Genomic DNA, 21,664 nt, shown 5'->3' on the forward strand with positions numbered 1-21,664 from the left:
AGGTCAACATAGTGTCGTGCGACGGGAAGTGTCCGTCGGCCAGTATTTACAACTACAACATCAACACGTACGCCAGGTTCTGTAAGTGCTGCCGCGAGATGGGCCTGCAGAGGCGTTCGGTGCCGCTGTACTGCAACGGGAACTCCACCTGGGTCAGCTACTCCGTACAGGAGCCCACTGACTGCTCCTGCCAATGGTCATAGCACACACACTCACACACGCACGCACACACACTCACACACACACACACACATCTTGCTGAAAGTCTACTACTGTATGTGAATGGATGAAGGGACAGCGTGTGTAGCTGGGCGTGGTTTAGCGGCTTTGGGGGCTGCAGGTTACGGGGATTAAAATGTAGAATACCGTGATGGCCTCTAGACATGCTGAAGTAGAAGCTGTGGACGGCCCTGCTGCAAGGCGCCGCTCCGGTATGTTTTCCCTTTACAGTTTCTCACTCAGCCTCCCTTATTACTGTAACTCAGACGTTCTCTGAGGGTCCGGTCAGACGTCACACGGCTCGGTGGACCCGGAGCCCCTAGGAACACCTCAGAAAGGAAATAACACAGAGTTAAAAAAAAAAAGAAAAGAAGGAGATATCAGTTCAGAGTGGACTGTCTGTGTGCATTTCACAGGCTGTTACTGTTTGTATACCTCAGTGGTCGTGCTTTCAGAGTTGTTGCTGCATCACCTTGTAAGTCATCAAAATAATTAGAAACATTATTTTTTTAATTTGCAAATGGCACTAACAGTACAAAGCTTCAGTACCGAATTCAACTGCAGAATGCATTTTTCTGAAAACACAGAACGTTCAACACTAATATTATAAGCACACACAAAGTAATCGCAGCTTCTTTAGAGTAGTATGCCCAGCTCTTCTTCAGTAGAGTAGTATGCCCAGCTCTTCTTCAGTAGAGTAGTATGCCCAGCTCTTCTTCAGTAGAGTAGTATGAGCAACTCTGTAGCCATGTAGTGGATTGACATTTGTAGCCCAATTTCTGCTATGCAAAAAACATAATCACCACAAATCAGCCTCGGATTTTCTAACTTCACCCAATCCAGCAGCATTGCTGTTTTGAATATCTGACTGCATTCTGCTGGTCCATGCATACAGAGTTCATCAGTCAGGCTTTACTCTAAGCCAGTCCCATTGTATTTTTGCATAGGTAAGATATGAGTCTAGTGACCAACAAACATTGAGTTGTGCCTTGTTTGTACATAAGTAAATTCCCTTTCTTTTGTGCTTTTTGTTGAAATACATATTTTTTACATTTAAAAATCACATTTAGATGTTCAACTTTTAGCGATGTAACACTTCAGTATGCTGTATATCAAGTGATATAAGATAAGCCTAATGTAACCATGCTAGCGGTGTTGATGAATAATTACAAATCAAGCTGTATGTCGAGCACTTTATTTATTTATTTCTATACAACCTAGCACAGCATTTGTTACTTTGATTTTGATGATTTTGTGAACACAAGTCAAAGCATTTGGCTCTGATTTTGGACCCCTAGCCAACTCCAAAGACTGTTTGGTTGTAGACAATAATACAACTTTCATTCTGGGACAGTTAAAGAATGTAAAAAAATAAAAAAAGTTACAAGTTTAATGAGTGGTAAGAATGTCGTTTTGGAAATCACTTACGTGAAAATACAGTTTTGTTTTGACAGTAATTTTATCATTTAATTGTGTAAAAAAAAGTTTTGTCTTCACAGCTGACTAAAATGTCAATGGAATGGTTGGTGTGTAATAATTTAAGGGCTGTGATTGGTTTGCTTAAGTTTCAAATGTCTTTTTTATTTTATTTTGCTATTTCCGGGGATATCAAACAATGGCCACAGGTTAGCGCAGAGAGACTCAACGTGTACCATACTAATGTACATTCGCATTTTCAATAAATATTTCCACAGAAAAACACGCTATATTAAGTCTTATTCACATCTTAGGGTGTGTACAGGTTTTGCAAGGGTGTCTGAATTGTGACGTGGGATTCATTCTTGTTTTTGTTTTAACTAGTTAACTCTTTCGGTGCTGACTAGATGTTCCTGTTATCATGTTTTTTAATACCTTGTAGCTTGCGTCGACAGACGCTAACGCATACACACATTCATATTATGAACACACACACACACACACACACATGCCTCCCATTCGTCCCCAGTGTAGTTCGCGCCGTGGCTCCAGCAGCTGTGTGTCTCTGGAACATTGGGAGATTGTCCTATTGGACATGTTCAGACGCAGAACAAATGTCCCTGGCCCAAATGGGAAAACAAGATGTCCTGGTTGAACACACTATTCACTATCGTGTGTGTGTGTGTGTGTGTGCGCGTGTGCGCGTGCGCAGAAGGGTGGAGCAGGGATGGCGTGTGGGGTGCTGGGGCAAGCGGGCAGGTTCTCCATGTGTCGGCAGTCTCACTCGAAAGGTGATGATGGATTACTGCCAAGTGGTAGAAGTGTGTCGGCAAGGCCGAGGCAAGGATGGAGGAGGGGGGTGGGGTCTATTGACTTACTGTAGTCTCCACAGAGTGGCCATTGTCTGGTTAGACCCATCAACCCGGGGAGCGAACACACACACACACACACACACAGACACTACAGGTGCTTAAACCACTTAAACCACAGGGATTCCCACTGGTCAGTCATTTCTAATCGAGTCATTATCGTGAATGTCACGCCATCACAAATGTGGCTACATTATGTCGATGAAAGTTATCCTGGTTTATGTTACTAATCGTGGTCTCGGGCTAGCGGTGTGGTCATTCTGTATGTGTCCACTGTCCTATATGGCTGCTCCATATCTCTAAGTCAGAACGAATACATAAGGCTTACTCGTCGATTGTAGAGATGACTGTGGGTAATCTTTTTTTTTAAATTTTGTCAAATCGCTTGCGATTGAGTTATTTCTAATTATTTTTAAGACTGCAACAAATGTTACAATTTAAAATATATTTAATTATTTTTTGTTCAACCTATTAATGTATATCAGGCACATAATCATTAGGTGATTGTTCAGTCTTTCAGCTGTATCAGTCAGTCCTCCAGCTGTATCAGGACATCACCGACTGTATATTTAGCCTGCCGGTGTTTATCCTGAGAATATTTAACTAGCATGCTGGAATTAACACTGGAGCTGGGGTAGCCCTGTATTTCTCAGCTGCCCAGACTAATGAACTTTCCCAAATTCCTTCGCTAACCCTGTCTATACAAACACCAGGCAGATGCAGGAAAGTGAGCACACGCATGTGGGGTGACCTGAAAAGAAGAGGACGTGGACCAAGGACTTGGAAGGATCTGGAGATACTCTGCATTAATGGACAGACCCTTTCTGTCTTCTCCCACCTGTCAAACACTATAGTATACACTCACCTAAAGGATTATTAGGAACACCTGTTCAATTTCTCATTAATGCAATTATCTAATCAACCAATCACATGGCAGTTGCTTCAATGCATTTAGGGGTGTGGTCCTGGTCAAGACAATCTCCTGCACTCCAAACTGAATGTCAGAATGGGAAAGAAAGGTGATTTAAGCAATTTTGAGCGTGGCATGGTTGTTGGTGCCAGACGGGCCGGTCTGAGTATTTCACAATCTGCTCAGTTACTGGGATTTTCACGCACAACCATTTCTAGGGTTTACAAAGAATGCTTTGAAAAGGGAAAAACATCCAGTATGCGGCAATCCTGTGGGTGAAAATGCCTTGTTGATGCTAGAGGTCAGAGGAGAATAGGCCGACTGATTCAAGCTGATAGAAGAGCTACTTTGACTGAAAAAAACACTCGTTACAACCGAGGTATGCAGCAAAGCATTTGTGAAGCCACAACACGCACAACCTTGAGGCGGATGGGCTACAACAGCAGAAGACCCCACCGGGTACAAATAGGAAAAAGAGACTACAATTTGCACAAGCTCACCAAAATTGGACAGTTGAAGACTTTAAGAATGTTGCCTGGTCTGATGAGTCTCGATTTCTGTTGAGACATTCAGATGGTAGAGTCAGAATTTGGCGTGAACAGAATGAGAACATGGATCCATCATGCCTTGTTACCACTGTGCAGGCTGGTGGTGGTGGTGTAATGGTGTGGGGGATGTTTTCTTGGCACACTTTAGGCCCCTTATTGCCAATTGGGCAACGTTTAAATGCCACAGCCTACCTGAGCATTGTTTCAGACCATGTCCATCCCTTTATGACCACCATGTACCCATCCTCTGATGGCTACTTCCAGCAGGATAATGCACCATGTCACAAAGCTTGAATCATTTCAAATTGGTTTCTTGAACATGACAATGAGCTCACTGTCCTGAAATGGCCCCCACAGTCACCAGATCTCAACCCAATAGAGCATCTTTGGGATGTGATGGAACGGGAGCTTCGTGCCCTGGATGTGCATCCCACAAATCTCCATCAACAGCAAGATGCTATCCTATCAATATGGGCCAACATATCTAAAGAATGCTTTCAGCACCATTTATATATATATATATCAGTCTCAAAACCGTTGGCCACAACTGTAGAGTGTAGGAGGGGTGTTGATGGGTGGAGGGGTGTAGATTGGAGGATGGGTGTAGATGGGTGGAGGGGTGTAGATGGGTGGAGGGGTGTAGATGGGTGGAGGGGTGTAGAGTTTAGGAGGGGTGTAGAGTTTAGGAGGGGTGTAGATTGGAGGATGGGTGTAGATGGGTGGATGGGTGTAGATGGGTGGAGGGGTGTAGATGGGTGGAGGGGTGTAGAGTTTAGGAGGGGTGTAGAGTTTAGGAGGGGTGTAGAGTTTAGGAGGGCTGTAGATTGTAGGATGGGTGTAGATTGGAGGATGGGTGTAGATTGGAGGATGGGTGTAGATTGGAGGAATGGTGTAGATGGGTGGAGTACATAGAAGATAGAAATGTGAAAAAAAACATTGGAGTTCTAGAATGTCATTGCTGTTTTCTGGGGCCAACTGAAATCAGGGAGATGAAAAAGTCTTGAAAGCACAATCTTTCTCATCGGGGTGATTTTAAGGTAAAGTCATGGAAAGCATTATGTGATCTTAGTTATGTCGAATAGCGATAACAGATCAAATGCATAATACTGTGCCAACAGGACCATTAACTTCTACCGTTGCCAAGATCCCTGTACCCATGCAGTGTCTGGGTTACAAGATCCCAGTACCCATGCAGTGTCTGGGTTACAAGATCCCAGTACCCGTGCAGTGTCTGGGTTACAAGATCCCAGTTCCCGTGCAGTGTCTGGGTTACAAGATCCCAGTACCCGTGCAGTGTCTGGGTTACAAGATCCCAGTACCCGTGCAGTGTCTGGGTTACAAGATCCCAGTACCCGTGCAGTGTCTGGGTTACAAGATCCCAGTACCCGTGCAGTGTCTGGGTTACAAGATCCCAGTACCCGTGCAGTGTCTGGGTTACAAGATCCCAGTACCCGTGCAGTGTCTGGGTTACAAGGGTTCCCGGCTACACTTGCTGATGCATTCAGAGTTTCCATGTAACCAATAGATCCCAGTTAGAGAAAGATGATCTGCTTCAGACACATGCTCTTCCTCCACCCTGTGCTACTCGGTAATAAATTCTCAACATGACGTGTCAGTCAGCGTTATCCAGTTTCTGGGCAGACTTTCAAAATGGCAGCCACAGTAACCAGGGGGAGCGGGTGGGGCGAGGTGGGGTGTTGGGGGTGTTTGGGTGGCTTTTTTTTTTTGTCACTGAAAGAGACAAAGTTCTGTAATTTCTAAAATGTTTGCACAGTATAATCTTCTAATTAAAGTGGTCTGCTTTTTTCATGATCATCAACTCCTTAAAGGGGTGGGGTGACATCCCAAACGGCGGCCACGTCCTAACACTGTGTTCCGGTAACACTAGTTCCCTGTGAAGGGAACACAGCAGGGAGTCAAATGGGAGCCACACGGTGGAACCGCCAGACGTCCATCCAGAGGTGGCCCAACACATTCCAATGTGGAAACCTCACAAATATATTTCCCCATTGACAAGTTCAGTATTTCGACACGTTCAGTCATAAACGTGGGGCATTTTAACGATCACAAACACTAGTGGTGTATTTACCCGCTTGCGTATCCAGACGGATAAGCAGAATTAATGAACTGAGCTTAAGCTGAGTGTTGCTCTATATCTATTCACAGGAGTTGTGCTATGGGTTCATTAAACCCGATGAACTGAGCTGATATGTCTGTGCATTGGGTTCATTAGGTTCAGACTAAAATTTGATTCTAGTACTATTCGTAGAGGTTTCTATCTAAATAAAAAATATGTCTGGCTGTGATTTAGTTCAGGCCCTATTTTGATTCTAATACTATTCATAGCTGTTACTATCTAAAAAAAAACATCTAGGCTGTATTCCAGTTCAGTCCAAGTGGGGGGCCATCTACTGGCCATCTACACACAGAGCTCACCCCAAAGGACAGCGGTAGGAAAGGCGCAGGCTCAAGCAGTAACACACCTGATTACACAACTATCGTCACCCTTGGTAAATATGAATAATAAAGGTTGTGAATGTCACTGTGGTTTAATAGCTTGAGCTTACACTCAAAAAATAATTTGAATCGAATCTTACACTGAACGTAAATTGTTCAAAAAGAAAATGGTCATCAACAAATTATTAATACATTTGAAAACATGTGTGCCACAATCATTGTCATCAAAAAAACATTTTTGAACAAATGTAATGAATGTGCATTCTGATTTTACATTTTAAAATAAATCTCACTGTTTGTGGAACTCTTAAAATGGAATCTCACCATAGTTCACTTGCTGACCGTAGCATTTAGTAATGTTAGCAATAATACATTTGTGTCATAAAAAATATAACACCTCTTCAACACAATCAAGCGTGAGCAAATTCCAATTTCACTGCAGAATCCGAAGCTATCAACTGCCACTGGGCCGGTGAGATCCATCGCCCTCTCTCTCTCGTTTGGACCATGGACATCTGTTCGTCCTCACCTTTGTTCTGAATTACTCTCCCTGTTCGAGTTCTTCCTTCCATAGTGTATCTTGTCGGTCATTATTTGGTTTTCATGTGAATTAAATGTTGTTTCTGTTCTCCCTGATTCTCTGTCCTGCCTCCTGCATATAACAAAATATCAACCTTTTTTGTATTTGTTTGTTCATAAAATACCAGCCTTAGAAACCTTTCAAACATGATACACAGGACATAAAGTCCTCACATACTGTAGTGCCCCTTTAAGTGATCATTCGTAACATCCTGTTTCACTGGGGTATAAATATGAGATGACACAAAAACTAAACACCTTTTGTCATCCATCAACAGGGGAAGCGCAGAGATCACAGAAATGTATTAAAACATAAGGCTGTTGAGCTTAGTTATACACCTGAAAATACTAATTTCCAGTATAAGAAATTAAGAAACAATAAAGAAATGTGAAAAGACTGGAGCTGTGATGAACCTGCCTACAATGGGACATGATTGTTCTGCCCACCACGCACAGTGAGAAAGATGGTTCAAGGGTCACAGTTGGAGAAATGCAGACGTTTGATACACCTTGGGGTCACCAGGTCTTGGAAAGATTAGATATCACCTCCATGCCAACAACTTATTTGGAAGGGTTTGCCAGAAGAAAAGCATCTGCTGTCACCAAACAACAACAGACAGTGCCTGGAGTTTACTAAATGTCATTGGAACCATGATTGAAACTAGGTTCTACGGTCTAATGAGATTAACATTGAGATTTTTGGCAACAAACACCAGAAGTGGTTTGGCGTAAAGAGCCATGCAGAAAGGAACACCCACTGTTAAGGATGGTGGTGGATATGTAATGTTGTGGGGGTGTTTTACTTCCAAAGACCCCGTGAACCTTGTTTTTCAATATAAAAATTATATTTCTTTAACATTTTTCACTCAGTTAAAGGTGTGATTCATATGCTTTTTCACAGCCTTTTTACTTCATATTACCCTATGGGTCCAATGACGATTAGATCTATCAGGTTTCTTTCTACTAAAGCCTGAACTCATATTACAAGGTACCTTGATAAGATTAGGAACTCTTACCTCCGATATTTTGCCATGGAAAACATTTGTGCATCTAGCTCTGTATGTGGTTGTGGTACTGACAGATTTATTTGGTGACCTCTTTTAAGACGTCCTGACAGTATCATTATCACTGCATGTGAATCCTGGATATCCATCTCAGCAACTTTACAAGCACCAGCAGGCTCTCAACAGATGATAAAGTGTTTTTCCGTTGCTCCACCTTGATCTACACCTTCATTAGAAAACAGACACATGTATACTGACACCCTGCAGTGCGTAGGAGACAGAGAGAGATGGAGAGGGACGGAGACAGGGAGAAAGAGAGAATGACGGAGAGGGAGACCGAGAGAGGAGAGGACAGAGAGAGAGACAGAGAGGAGAGAGATACAGAAACAAGAGACAGACAGAAGGGCACTTTGTGATCTAAGAGCAGATCTGATCCAAATGTGTCAGGATGACGTGGGGGTGGGGGGGCAGTGTCATCAACTCCTTAAAGGGGTGGAGGGACAGTGTCATCAACTCCTTAAAGGGGTGAGGGGACAGTGTCATCAACTCCTTAAAGGGGTGGGGGGACAGTGTCATCAACTCCTTAAAGGGGTGGGGGGACAGTGTCATCAAATCCTTAAAGGGGTGGGGGGACAGTGTCATCAACTCCTTAAAGGGGTGGGGGGACAGTGTCATCAACTCCTTAAAGGGGTGGGGGGACTGTCATCAACTCCTTAAAGGGATGGGGGGACTGTTATTAACTCCTTAAAGGGATGGGGGGACAGTGTCATCTACTCCTTAAAGGGGTGGGGGGACAGTGGCATCAACTCCTTAAAGGGGTGGGGGGACAGTGTCATCAACTCCTTAAAGGGATGGAGGGACAGTGTCATCAACTCCTTAAAGGGATGGAGGGACAGTGTCATCAACTCCTTAAAGGGATGGAGGGAGAGTGTCATCAACTCCTAAAGGGATGGGGGGTGTCAGGGAAATTTTTTAAGCTGATGTATTCTTACTGATTAAAGGACTGGGTCCCCATGTTTAGATAAGTAAAGGAATGTGGGATTGGGGGATCTGTGAGTTTTCCTCTGTCTTACCTACCATTTTCGTAAATCGTTTTGACTTTAGAAATTGCCATCACAGGAGACAGTGTCATCAACTCCTTAAAGGGGTGGGGGGGACAGTGTCATCAATTCCTTAAAGGGAAGGGGGGACAGTGTCATCAATTCCTTAAAGGGATGGGGGGACAGTGTCATCAACTCCTTAAAGGGGTGGGGGGACAGTGTCATCAATTCCTTAAAGGGATGGGGGGACAGTGTCATCAACTCCTTAAAGTGTCATCAACTCCTTAAAGGGGTGGGGGGACAGTGTCATCAACTCCTTAAAGGGATGGGGGGACAGTGTCATCAACTCCTTAAAGGATAGAAGTTGACCATAGGGAGGTGCCACACACCTGCTGATGTCACGACATGATGTCACGACATGATGTCACGACATAGCGTCCTGCCAACCTGGCACCAAGTCGGCATTGGAACCCAATCTTCAGAGTACGTGTTCTGCGTTGTTGTGTACACGTTCCGCGGCGATGAGTACGTGTTCTGCATTGAGGTCACTGCTGGGGTGTTAAGGTACTTGATAAATACTGTTCTAACAGTACACAAAATATCTGTGGTACAGGCTTAATAAAAGTATTTTCGATGGGTTTCATGATCTTTGTATTATTATTAAGGTTTTATTTACTAAAAATACTTTTGAAACTCATTTTGTTTTTCGATATCTGTATGTGAAATCTATATCTTTAACATGCCCTTTCTTCTATTTCCTTGGAGATGTAAATGAGATAAAAGTCCATCTTGCACCCTAATCCTGTCCCAACAGCTGCTGCCCTCCCCCCACCCCTGCCCTCACCCAACCCCTGTGCCCCCACCCCCACACACACCTCCAGACACCCCCACCTCCAAGCCCACTTCTTTCATTGGAATACCATAACCCAAACCAATCTTTAGGTTGTGTACTGTCCCACAGCAGGGTAAAACAGGACAGAGGCACTGAAGGAGAGGAGGGAGAAATGAAAGGACACACAGAGACATTGAAAATGAGGACAGACGAGATCACTGAGTGGTATCAGTCATTTAAAACACTGTGCAAATATCCTCCTTCAGAACAATGATTCACAATTAATGAATAATGGTTACTTTATGTTCAAAACAGCAATGAAGCAGAAGGTCTAAGTCTCTCTTCTTGCCTGTCCTTCACAGGAGGGTTAGTTCATGACAACACATCGTCCTCCTAAGCTGTCTGCACAACCCCAACAACTCTGTGGTTGGGTCTGATATCAAAGACCTCATGGCCAGCTGAATCAAACCACAATTTGGAAACTTCTGAAGATCTCATGCTGCTGGATACTATTGGAAATGAAAGCTATTAAATCTGTTTTTTAAGTGGAGAAATGAAATAAAAACACAGATCTAAGAATTATAACAATAATGGTAATAATCATCAATCATAACGATCATTAAAAAGCATTCACAACATGTAAGCACCTATAACAAACAGTGCCCTCTTCAATTTTTGAATGGGTGACTAAATTCCTCCTGCCCCGGCTTGGTTCACCAAAATCAAACAATCACCACGAGGCACAGAAAGGCATAGTCTCAGCTTTCACCCTATGTCATTTGGATATGTGGTTGCCTCACCTCCCAAAAATGACAACATTCATTATATGAAGTCCCCCTATTTAAAAAGTGATCAACAGTCTGCATATCTGAGGGGTCATCAACATGAAACAAAGGGTCAACTTACAATGATGCTTCCAGAACCTTCCTGTATGTGTGACTTTGTGGGCATGTGTGTGAATGTGTGCGCACACATGAGTGTTTGTGTCCGTGTGTGTGTGTGTGTGTGTGTGTGTGTGTGGGCATGTGTGTGTGTGTTTGTGTGTGTTTACCACTTATTTCTTATAACACTTCAGCAAATCATTACAGAAGGGTTTTCAAACAGTTTTGACGGCATTGAACGGGTATTGAATGGATACCCATTACATTTTTTTTTCCAAAATTGCAAATACTGTTTCCAGGCAAAACCGCAGTCACTGCGTTAAATATAGCTCCAGAGTTGAGACTTGTGAAATCTAAGACAAGTGCCCTTTTACTTGAGGCTGATATTATGCTGGCTTTAGTCCATCCATGGGACTGGTTCAGACCAACCAATCGGCAGGAGTTGATAACCCGGTAACAAACCACGGCGTGGACAAACGGCGTGGACGAACATTATGTACCGCACTCGCTGACAGTATTTAACCGTATCTACTACTTTTGTACGATTTTCATTTCATTGGCTCTGCCAGCAAAAACCGTGTGTCCTGTGGTATTTATAACAACAGAAGTTCTCTTACTGGTTGATTGCCAAATGAACTATATGAACCTGAACCAATAGCTGAGGTTTAATTTTATCAGCCGTATCTCAACATTTCTGCAAGTAACGACCTGTTATTTTTAGCAGCTCTCTAACCCCGCCGGAAATTTCTCATCCCAAATAAGATTTTCTGGGAAAGTTTGGTTTTATTTTACAATCCCCTCCAAAATAATGTCACCCTTGATAAAAGGCGTGTATAAAAGGCTGTATGACAATATATATGGGAAGAAGATGGGAGAAATAGATGGGATAGAAGGGATTCAACTCAAATTACACATTTACACAATTACACAAAAATATTATTTTCTTTTCCATTAAGTTGGCGCCCTTGTTTTCAGTACCTTGTGCAACATCTCATTGTAAAGATACTTTGCTTACTTTTTGTGGCAAACACATCTGTTTCCAGTATGGATGTAGTGATTATCATTTAACAGTAAACTGATCAATGGCATCCATAACTGTTAGAAAACAAACAACTTCACATTATTTACAGAGAATATACGTCAATTTCTTTGCATGGAGGTATGCACCCAGTTAGTCAATTCACTTTAGGGACAAAGTGGACCGATAAGAGACATGTTTTAATCAAACCACGATCGGATATTAATTGGATCATGTTGATCAGATCACAAAAGTCTGATGTAAGTGCCGGGTGTACACTAATCCTGTGGTAGTGATCATAACACCCCTCCATTCATGTTCGTCACATTCCCTTTACGACTTATCTGTCCTCAGCGTTAGTAATCTCTCTCTCTCTCTCTCTATCTCTCCATCTCTCGCTCATGTTTTTAGTGTGTGTGTGTGTGTGTGTCTTTCTAGAAGTCGAGAAGTGGCAAGTCAACATCAACCTTTGACCTTCAGTAGCATCCAAGGTTATAGAATAACCTAACTCCATACTAAGCTATCGTAAGCCTGTTATAGACATTCAGAGCATGCCTATGACCACTTAAATACTACGGCCCTGCACTGTTTGTGGTCTCTATGGGGAAGTCAATCTTAATTCACTTCCTGGTTATTGAAATACATTACATTAATTTCCTTACAAAAGATTATATGGAGGGCGTTTTCATAGGAGGTGTGTGATCTCCCAGTCCAGTGTGTGTTGCGGATATCCAGGGACGGATAAACAGATACCCGAAATATCTCTCTGAGCATTTGGTTCGGGGGAAACCATGTTGCCTCTGCAACACCAGAAGTGTGTGTTCCGCTGTAAATGTGCGCTTTAAAGGCTCAACGGCAACACAACAAAACCACCAACAGACCACCCACAGACCAGGCCAAACTAAAATATTGACTTTCCAAACCCGTGGAAAAGCTCCCTTTTGCCTCAAGTATTTCATTTCTGTGGTATTACACTGGGGGGGGGTATAACACTGTTCCACAGGCTCCTTGTGAGGTCTCTATTTCCCCCCTGGTTAACTACCTCGGGTCTGGGTAGAAGTCTGACACCCCAAATGGACAAGAAGGGGGGCACCTTCATTATTTAATCTCCCATTAAATTCTCCGATGTGAGCTGAGGCCTGGGGGGGACCCCGATGTGGCTTGGGTTGTGGAGGGCCAGTCTTACAGTTTCTACCCCGCTTTTTGATTTTGTCATGTTTGTCATGAGTTCACCCAACTTTCGTGGGGAAAAAGCAGGTGCTTTTTTTCCTGAAATTTTCTTAGTTCTCTCAGCAAAAGACATGGTCCGCAGAGAGCTTCCAAAGCATCAGAGGGATCAAATTGTTGAAATATATCAGTCAGGAGAAGGGTACAAAATAATTTCCAAAGCATTAGATATACCATGGAACACAGTAAAGACAGTCATCATCAAGTGGAGAAAATATGGCACAACAGAGACATTACCAAGAACAGGACGTCCCTCCAAAATTTATGAAAAGTTGAGAAGAAAACTGGTCAGGGAGGCATCCAAGAGGCCTACAGCAATTTCTGGCAAGTACTGGCTGTGTGCTACATGTGACAACAATCTCCTGTATTCTTCATATGAATGGGCTATGGGGTAGGAACTGGGGCCTTAGTCAGGGTGGAGGGCATTATGAACAGTTCCAAATACCAGGCAATTTTGGCACAAAACCTTCAGGTGTCCGTTAGAAAGCTGAAGAAGAAGTTTACTTTTCAGCACGATATTGACCCAAAGCATACATCCAAATCCACAAAAGCATGGCTTCACCAGAAGAACATTAACAGTATAAGGTCATGGACAACGTTTTGGAATGGCCCAGCCAGAGCCCAGACCTGAATCCAATTGAACTGTGGGGTGATCTGAAGAGGGCTGTGCACAGGAGATGTCCTCGCAATCTGACAGATTTTGAGCACTTTTGCAAAGAAGAGTGGGCAAATATTGCCACGTCAAGATGTGCCATGCCAATAGATGCCTACCCAAAAAGACTGAGTGCTGTAATAAAATCAAAAGGTGCTTCAACAATGTATTTGTTTAAGGGAGTGCACACTTATGCAACCAGGTTATTGTGAGTTTTTTATTTTTCCCCCTCAAAGATTTCAGTTTGTTTTTCAATTGAATTGTTCACATTATAGGTAACATTAAGGGTGGAAAAATTTCTGACATGATTTATCTTTGTCTCATTCTTTTACATCACAAGAACCTGGCATTTTAACAGGGGTGTGTGGACTTTTTATATCCACTGTAATGGGCAATCACACACACACACTGACCTGGGCCAGATAGCTCTCCAATGAAACATACATTGTTATTAGGAATAAGACCACCCCCCCGGGATCCTCTGGCATCCCAAACACAGTCGGCCAAGAGGAACACCCACGCAGAGGTGAAGTCTGACCCCCTCCACGCTGCAAGGATCGACAGGGACAACAGCAGGTGACAAAGCAGGCCAGGGGGGACTCCGTCTGGGGCTGGATTTAGCTCAGGTGGCTAATATAACGTTTGGGCTTGGCAGGTAGTGCCGGCTGTAACCCAGGTGGTCTGTTGCCTTCCCTAAATTGTTGTGCTACAAATGGCTTGAGGGATCACACTGTTTTTACAATACAGACGGGGAGGGGGGACCTGTTTTTCTGTGACACCACTGCAAGGGGGGACCCGGTTGGATGTGACACCGCTGAGATTGCTGCAGGGCTGTCTGTGCCTCCATGTGTGTGTGTGTGTGTGTGTGTTTGTGTATGTTCCTGTTTTATCTGAGGTTAGGTTTATGGTTAGTGCAAGAATTAGGCATAGAATTTGTGATACAGTTAAGCATTAAGGGTTATGTTTGGGAGGTAGTATATTTGAAGCTATTGAGGTTACGGTTAGGGTTAGGGTTAGGGTTAGCTTAGTGTTGTAACACTGTAATATGATTTTGCTGGGTTTCAATGAACCCAGCTTAGGTCAGTGTATTTCAGTCACACACAGTCATGTCTCCCACCCTCAATACATGTGACGTCATTAGGGGTTCATTGACACTGAAGAGTCACACATGATAAAGGCCATTAACGTTTGCGTAAGTTATTTACCGGACGGGACTGAGGTACAGCAGCGAGTGCACACCTTCACATGCTTTTTCCAGCTTCCAGAAATAATATTTTTCTGGTTATCACATTATGTCCGGGTTCATTACATTATCTCTGGGGTTGTACTATTTAAGACACTGCTTTTTGACTCCCCCCAGAGCGACCACCACACTGTACCAAAATCTTTGTTTCTGCCTTGTAAGACCTCAGATGAAAGCAAACCGTTATATAGAGAGTTTGGAGGTTTTGTTGAAGTACATTTACATATGTACTTTTGGTGACATTCTTGTCTAAACGTTGTGAGTGTACATCCTCACACTAACTCCATGCCCCCAACATGCAATGGGGGTCCTTGGATTTCCTCTTGGTTTGGTTGGGGGTCCCTGGAAAACAAGAGGTTGAAGACCCCTAACGGACCAACCAGTATAAGGTCATGGACAAGCTGATATCAGTTTTGCCACACAATGCATATTAAACTTGTTCCTCTCTGTCTCTTTCTGTCTCTCTCTCCCTCTCTCACTCTCTCTCTCCCTCCCTTTCTCTCTTTCTGTCTCTCCGTCTCTCTTCCTGTCATTCTCTCTGTCTCTCTCTCTCTTTCTGTCTTTCTGTCTCTCTCTGTCTGGATTTATCCATCCTCATTCTAATAATCCTCAGAGATGCATTGATGTCAAACATTAAATGTTATTGGAAGCATCAGAGGCACCATCCTGACTGCAATGGCTTTTCTAAAGTAGCTTCACAAACACACACACACGCACACACACACACACACACAAACAGACATGCACACACAGATACATACACACGCACACTCACAAAACACATGTTCATTTATGAATTCCCATACTAAATCCTGCTTATACTAATCCTAAACATTAACCTAGCCCTAATCCTACACACATAGACAAGACAGTTGGATAGACACACACACACACACACACACATGGGAACACACACACACGCATTGACCTCGTAACGTGAAAAATGTGTTCTCAGGGGGAAAGAAGAGCTAGGGACCAATCACAGCCCAGCGATGAGAGATGCGAGGAAGCTGGGATACCCTGGACAACTGTGAGTCCTCACAGACACAAGACACACCACACACTAACCCACCTCAACACACCCTATCCTCCACCACAATAAACTCAGATCTGTGCTTAAACGGAACCGAGCCTAAATGTTTAACCCTAATTCTTACCCTTAACGCCAATATAGGGTCTGCCATGAACCGAAAAGGTAAGAACAAATTCCATTTCAGAATGGGAACAGAAATGTCACCATTACTCAAATATTTCTGATTTTGGCAAAGGTTTTGTCCTTGTAATGTACGATGGGGAGAACAAGTATTTGATACACTGCCGATGTTGCAGGTTTTCCTGTAGAGGTCTATATCATAGGTACACTTCAACTGTGAGAGACGGAATCTAAAACAAAAACCCAGAAAATCACAGTGTATGATTTTTAAATAATGAGTTTGTAAGCATGTTCAATTACAGACTTGTACATGCTTTGTAAGTGGGAAAACCTGTAAAATCGGCAGTGTATCAAATACTTGTTCTCCCCACTGTAGTTAAGACAAACACACACACACACACACACACACACACTGTTGGTCGTGTTGTTCTGCTTATTCTTCCCTCAGGCCCGAAAGCCTGGTGTTCAGAGCAGGGCACACACGGAGCGTTCGTAACACACATTACAACGTGTCCTTGTAGCTGTGTGATTGTTCCATTTGTCGATTTTGTTCACACCTCCATCAGTCCGGTCTTGGGCCGGAAGGTCTCTGATTGGTCCCCTTAGCTGAGCCAAGTCCAACACCTACCAACAGCAGCGCATCAGCATACTCACCTGCAGACAGCAAATGCTAATCGACTCACTGGGTTTCTAAAGGAGTTCTGAATCCTTCTCCATCTGAAATGGTAAGGCGAGGCTTGTGAGGCCTGTGACAAACACTTATGCACTTTGCTGTCACAGGGATCCATGGGTAACATGCGTGGGGCTGGGCCTAAAACCGGGGTAGCAAATGACTCGTATCACATGTAATGCTGTGGGGCTGGCCTGTATGTCCTAATGCCGCCAGGGCTTAGTAAGAATGAGAGCTCAGAGGCGACTGGGAATCTGAGAGGGCGTGGAGAATGATTCCCAGGTACTGGATGACTGGCCTGGAAACGCACATCCACACGCACACGCATCAAATGGAATACCGTCGCATTTCTCACACGCTTTCATTGACAGCTTGTGCTGCGTGGGAGAGTGTTGGCAAACACAGGGCCTTGTATGGATCTAGTGGTTTTCTTTGAACACAGGCGGAAGTTGCTTGTCTATACACAGCTGTGAGAGGACGAAGAGATTGAAATATAAATATTATATAAATATTGAATCCTTTATACAATCTGCTCAGATGACTCAAATTGACCCCTTCACTTGTAGTGTTGATCTGGTTTAATTTAATTGAATTTCTGTTTGTCCGTGTTGATTTGGTAATATCGTATTTTACTCTGAGACTCTGTGGGTGTAGTATTTTATTGTTTCTGATACCAGCCTTGAATGTTTTTATTAGTTCACATGTATAATGCAGGCAATATGTAGAGCCTATCCCCCATAGCACAAATACACATATTGTATAGGTATTGATAACCACCAATATGCTCTGTGTTTTTCAGTTCATCTTTATATAATATTTAGTTTTTCATCTTTTAATAAGGTGCCAACACGTAAAATCCTATAGTTAAAATACGTTCTAACTTTAACTTAGAAGGTACCCATGTGAAATATCACATATGGTCCTGGGGCTAGAACTGTGTCATGATCTCAAATGCACGCTTCTTATTGGTTTTTCTCCATCTCCTTGTTTCGAAATTCATCTACATGTTTATTTAACGCCCAAAAGACAACAACATTAAACCAGCAGTAGCCTCCTCTCCCTTGGTTCTCACAGAGACGACCTCCTCAAACGGGTCAAACGTGGTGTTAAATATCCACCACAATCAATGACACAATCAAACCTCTGTGGGACAGGGACGTAGCAGGACTTGTCTGGACATGTTTTCACGCCATCCTATCTTCCCAGTATTAGGCGCAGCCTGGCAGTGAACGGCACAACTGTGTGCAGTGCCTTAGTCTTCACCAGGACCCATTACACTATTGAGGGAAAAGGGTTCCATTTGGGAAGATTTAGGGAGTGGAAGGATGTGGATTCCAGATGTCCCTGATGTCCTCCCTGCTGTTATCAGCCCTGCTAACGTCAGAACAGTGTTTATAGGACAGGAACTGTTCTTTTTATCTCACCACAGAACTTAGAACCCTTACTGAAGATGGACGTCTTGGTGAGAGTCCTCTAACAGTTTTCCACCTACACTACATTTTCCATACAGATGGAATGAAAAAAAGAAATGATCGGATCATTACGATAAATGCAGCTTCTTACTCAGGGACGGCGAGGTGTAGGTTTTCCGCTTTTACTGCATGACTAGGCCACGCAAGTAACTCGAGCTGGACAAAGATCGCTCTATTACTCAATCGTTGTGTAACGCAAATTACACTGCACTGCCAAGTCCCCATGCTGTCAACAAGTCTCAGTGCAAGTCAGCCTAACCAGAGCCTTTGCCTTTCCCGTTTGTCCTAACCAAGGATCATCAGTGTTCAGCGAGTTGAGCTGTGACCACCGAACGAAGTCGACAGACCCACAACCAAAGTGCTGGAATAGACGACGAGTGACGGAACCCCCTAAGAAAGGCGCCGAAATATTGGTCCTCTCCATTACAGATTCATGGAGTAAACTATACATTTTTTAATGCTTTGCACTTATTTTCCTGCAGCGCACTTGGCCATTGTCCTCCTAACAGGTGTAGAGGTGCTGTCAGTGTCACAGAACAGGGTCTTCAGTTCGGCACATGCAAAGCCTGAAAGACGAGGTAGCTTCCTGAGTCGCGACCCAGGGTTGGTGACCCGTGGACCCGCTGTGCTCTCTGTGACTAAGGGGTCTAATAGGATGTCATTGGCCTGCTGTGTGTGCTGGTCCCTGACTTGACTTACGATTGCTGCAGCGGAGAGGAGCAGAGAGATGAATAAACCAGGCCTCTTTACTCTCCTGTCACAACCTGTTCTCTCCTGTCTCTCTGTCATTCCCTGTTTCAACCTGTTCTGTCTTTCTCTCCTGGCCTGTCTCTCTGTTCTGTTCTGTCCTGTCCTATATCTCTGTCCTGTTCTGTTCCTGTCCTGTCCCTCTGTTCTGACCTGTCTCTCTGTTCTGTTGTATTTCTCTGTCCTGTTGTGACCTTTCTCTCTTTTCTGACCTGTCTCTCTGTTCTGTCGTATCCCTCTGTCCTGTTCCTGACCTGTCTCTCTGTTTGGTTCTGTCCTGTCCGATCCCTCTGTCTTGTTATTAGGGGGGCAGTGTGATCAATACTTTAGGTGGAATCGTGTTAATGATAATCTATTAATGCATTTGTGTAGGCACAGATCGACAGCTCATGTTTAAATTAAATGCTCAGCAGTAGAAGTGAATAAGATGAAACATCCACAGTGGTGAAAAGAAAACAAATTTTCTATTGAACCATGACTCAACATCTTGGATCAAAGGTTCAGTCCTCAGACCTCTCTCATGGGCTAAACTTAGCAAGAATCCTGGAAACGTGTGGCCGGCATAACATTTCTCGCTAACCAGTGGGGGTTTCAGGCTGGGCCATTTCCTTTACACAAAAGTAATTTTCTACTTTTGTACAATCAATGTGTCCTGCTTTCAAAGTGACCCTCTCGACATTCAGACTCTGCCAATTTCTCACTCTTACACTCATTCTTTTTCACTTATTCATTCCTCCTTAAATATCTCTGTCACCTACTGCTGTAAGGTCCCTTACTGTTATCCGGGATGGATGAAGAGACCATTTTACATAGGATGGAGGTGTTTGAGTTAATGCATACAGGTCCAAGGCATTTCATTCTGATACAGGGTTGTAGGACCTACGTGAATGATTGGATATGACCATGAAAGGGACTTTAGTGTTATTGTATTGTGCTTCATATTTATGAACTAACTGTAAATCGCTCTGGATAAGGCCTGCTGGATTACTAAAATGTGAAACACATAAATGAACGTCTCCTGAATCACTAATTGTATTTACACCACACCATTTAAGAGGCTCTTCGAACAACAATGCAACTGGTATTAAATGCGTTCTACTAAATTAATTAGTTTGTCTGCAATAGTCAGTGTTTACAAATAGTTAACATAACAAGCATTAGTTCACAAAGACAACAGAAGAGGTGGCTGTGTATTTATTTCAGGTATTCTTTGAAAATGTAGGTTTTCTGATGTTTTGGGCAGAGACTCTGCTATCCTCAAGGCCAAGCTGGGTCCAGCGTGGGGTTAAGAGTTTGGACTGGACAGATCTGGAGCTGACTCCTCTTAGGGGTGGAATGACCAACAGCCCAGGAGTGGCAGAATGAAGAGTAAGGCGTTGGGATGTGGGCTTCGAGCATTGCCTGAAGGGATGAAGAAGTCCTCCTATCTGCTTGGTTGGCAAACACCAATTCCCTTGTGGTGGATGCAGGCTTCAACTGGAAGCCAGTGAGAGGAGTGAGAGAGAGCGGAGGAGCGGAGAAACATAGGAGAACGTGGGAAAGTTGAACACAAGGCCGGCTAAGTCATTCTGGATAAGCTGCAGGAGTTTGGTGACACACTCCGGGTGCCATACTAACAGCGCATTCATAGTGAAGAGCAACTCCTTCCTGTTTTATGGCTGAGATAGAGTGGTGGGCATGTACATCCAAGCATCTTTTTAACCACTTTGTGGTTAACCTCATGTTGCTGTGGGTTTGAAAAAACTCTGCCTCTTTCTCAATTTGAAAACCCAAGACTGCTGTGTCTTGGTTGCTCATCAATGATTTGGAAATACTACTCAATATTCTGCCCACTCACCCTATTATTTGGAGTAATTACACTACCGATTGCATATTGCTCATTTCAATACAATTGCTAAGTTCATTGATCAGTTACACAGTTTAAAGCCATTGCTTGCTCCAGCAAACTGGCTCAACTGATGAACATCAAATAGAGCAGCCTTGTAGTAGATTGTGTGCCTGAGAGCTCAGTCGTGATTGGTGGCCAGGAAATGTTCACCTCCCCCTCTTGGAAAATCAACCGTTTGAGCGAGGAGTGCGATAAGAAGCCAGATTTGCATTGGAGGGCTTGACTTCCCTGTCATCCGCTGCGGTGGCGCAGCAAAGAGTCGAAGTCACACGTGCAAATAGGAAGGCAGGACAAAAAGGGAGGACAGAGACATCAGATCTGATTGGTTAATCGCAGAGGTGTCGAACCAGGTTCCACGGAGGGCCAGGTGTCCGCAGGTTTTCGCTCTCACCTTGAACTTGATTGCTTAATAAGGAGACTGATTACTTAGGATCTCCGCTCGCCTGGTTGTTTAGGTCTGAATTGGGCACCGATTTTGAGGAACAAACTAAAAGCAGCATATACTAGGCCCTCCATGGAACTGGTTTGACACCTGTGGGTTTATGTGTTCCCAATGCCACTCACCTGCTTATGTTTGCATACAAACAGTCAGAACCATAGTGAAATACCTGCACTCAGGCGTTCATTGTTTTAGGCGTTGTGCACAAACGGCATGACATCACACGTGAACCGAACGACAACAACAACAAACCCTAGAACTGTTTATTTGTTTAACTTCTGGATTCTGTTTTGATTTCCTCCTGTGAGAAGAGAAGGACAGAGTCTTGAGAACACATCAGCCCTGCACTCACTCCTAAACAGATCAAGCCCTGTCCTACAACTCCAGGGTCAGAGGTTAA

At 43.7% G+C, this 21,664-nt stretch overlaps 1 protein-coding gene across 1 annotated transcript in view; it reads left to right on the forward strand.

The window, feature by feature from the left end:
• otog (otogelin) overlaps positions 1 to 1,908 on the forward strand; it is a 56,893-nt gene extending 54,985 nt beyond the window's left edge. Inside the window, exon 57 of the mRNA XM_020051418.3 lies at positions 3 to 1,908. Within this exon, the coding sequence (XP_019906977.3) occupies positions 3 to 203 (201 nt within the window). The 3' untranslated portion in view covers positions 204 to 1,908. The remainder of the gene's footprint in view (positions 1 to 2) is intronic.
• Positions 1,909 to 21,664: the final 19,756 nt, after the last annotated feature.

The sequence above is a fragment of the Esox lucius genome, chromosome 2, assembly GCF_011004845.1.
Source record: "Esox lucius isolate fEsoLuc1 chromosome 2, fEsoLuc1.pri, whole genome shotgun sequence".
In the NCBI taxonomy this organism is placed as follows: domain Eukaryota; kingdom Metazoa; phylum Chordata; class Actinopteri; order Esociformes; family Esocidae; genus Esox; species Esox lucius.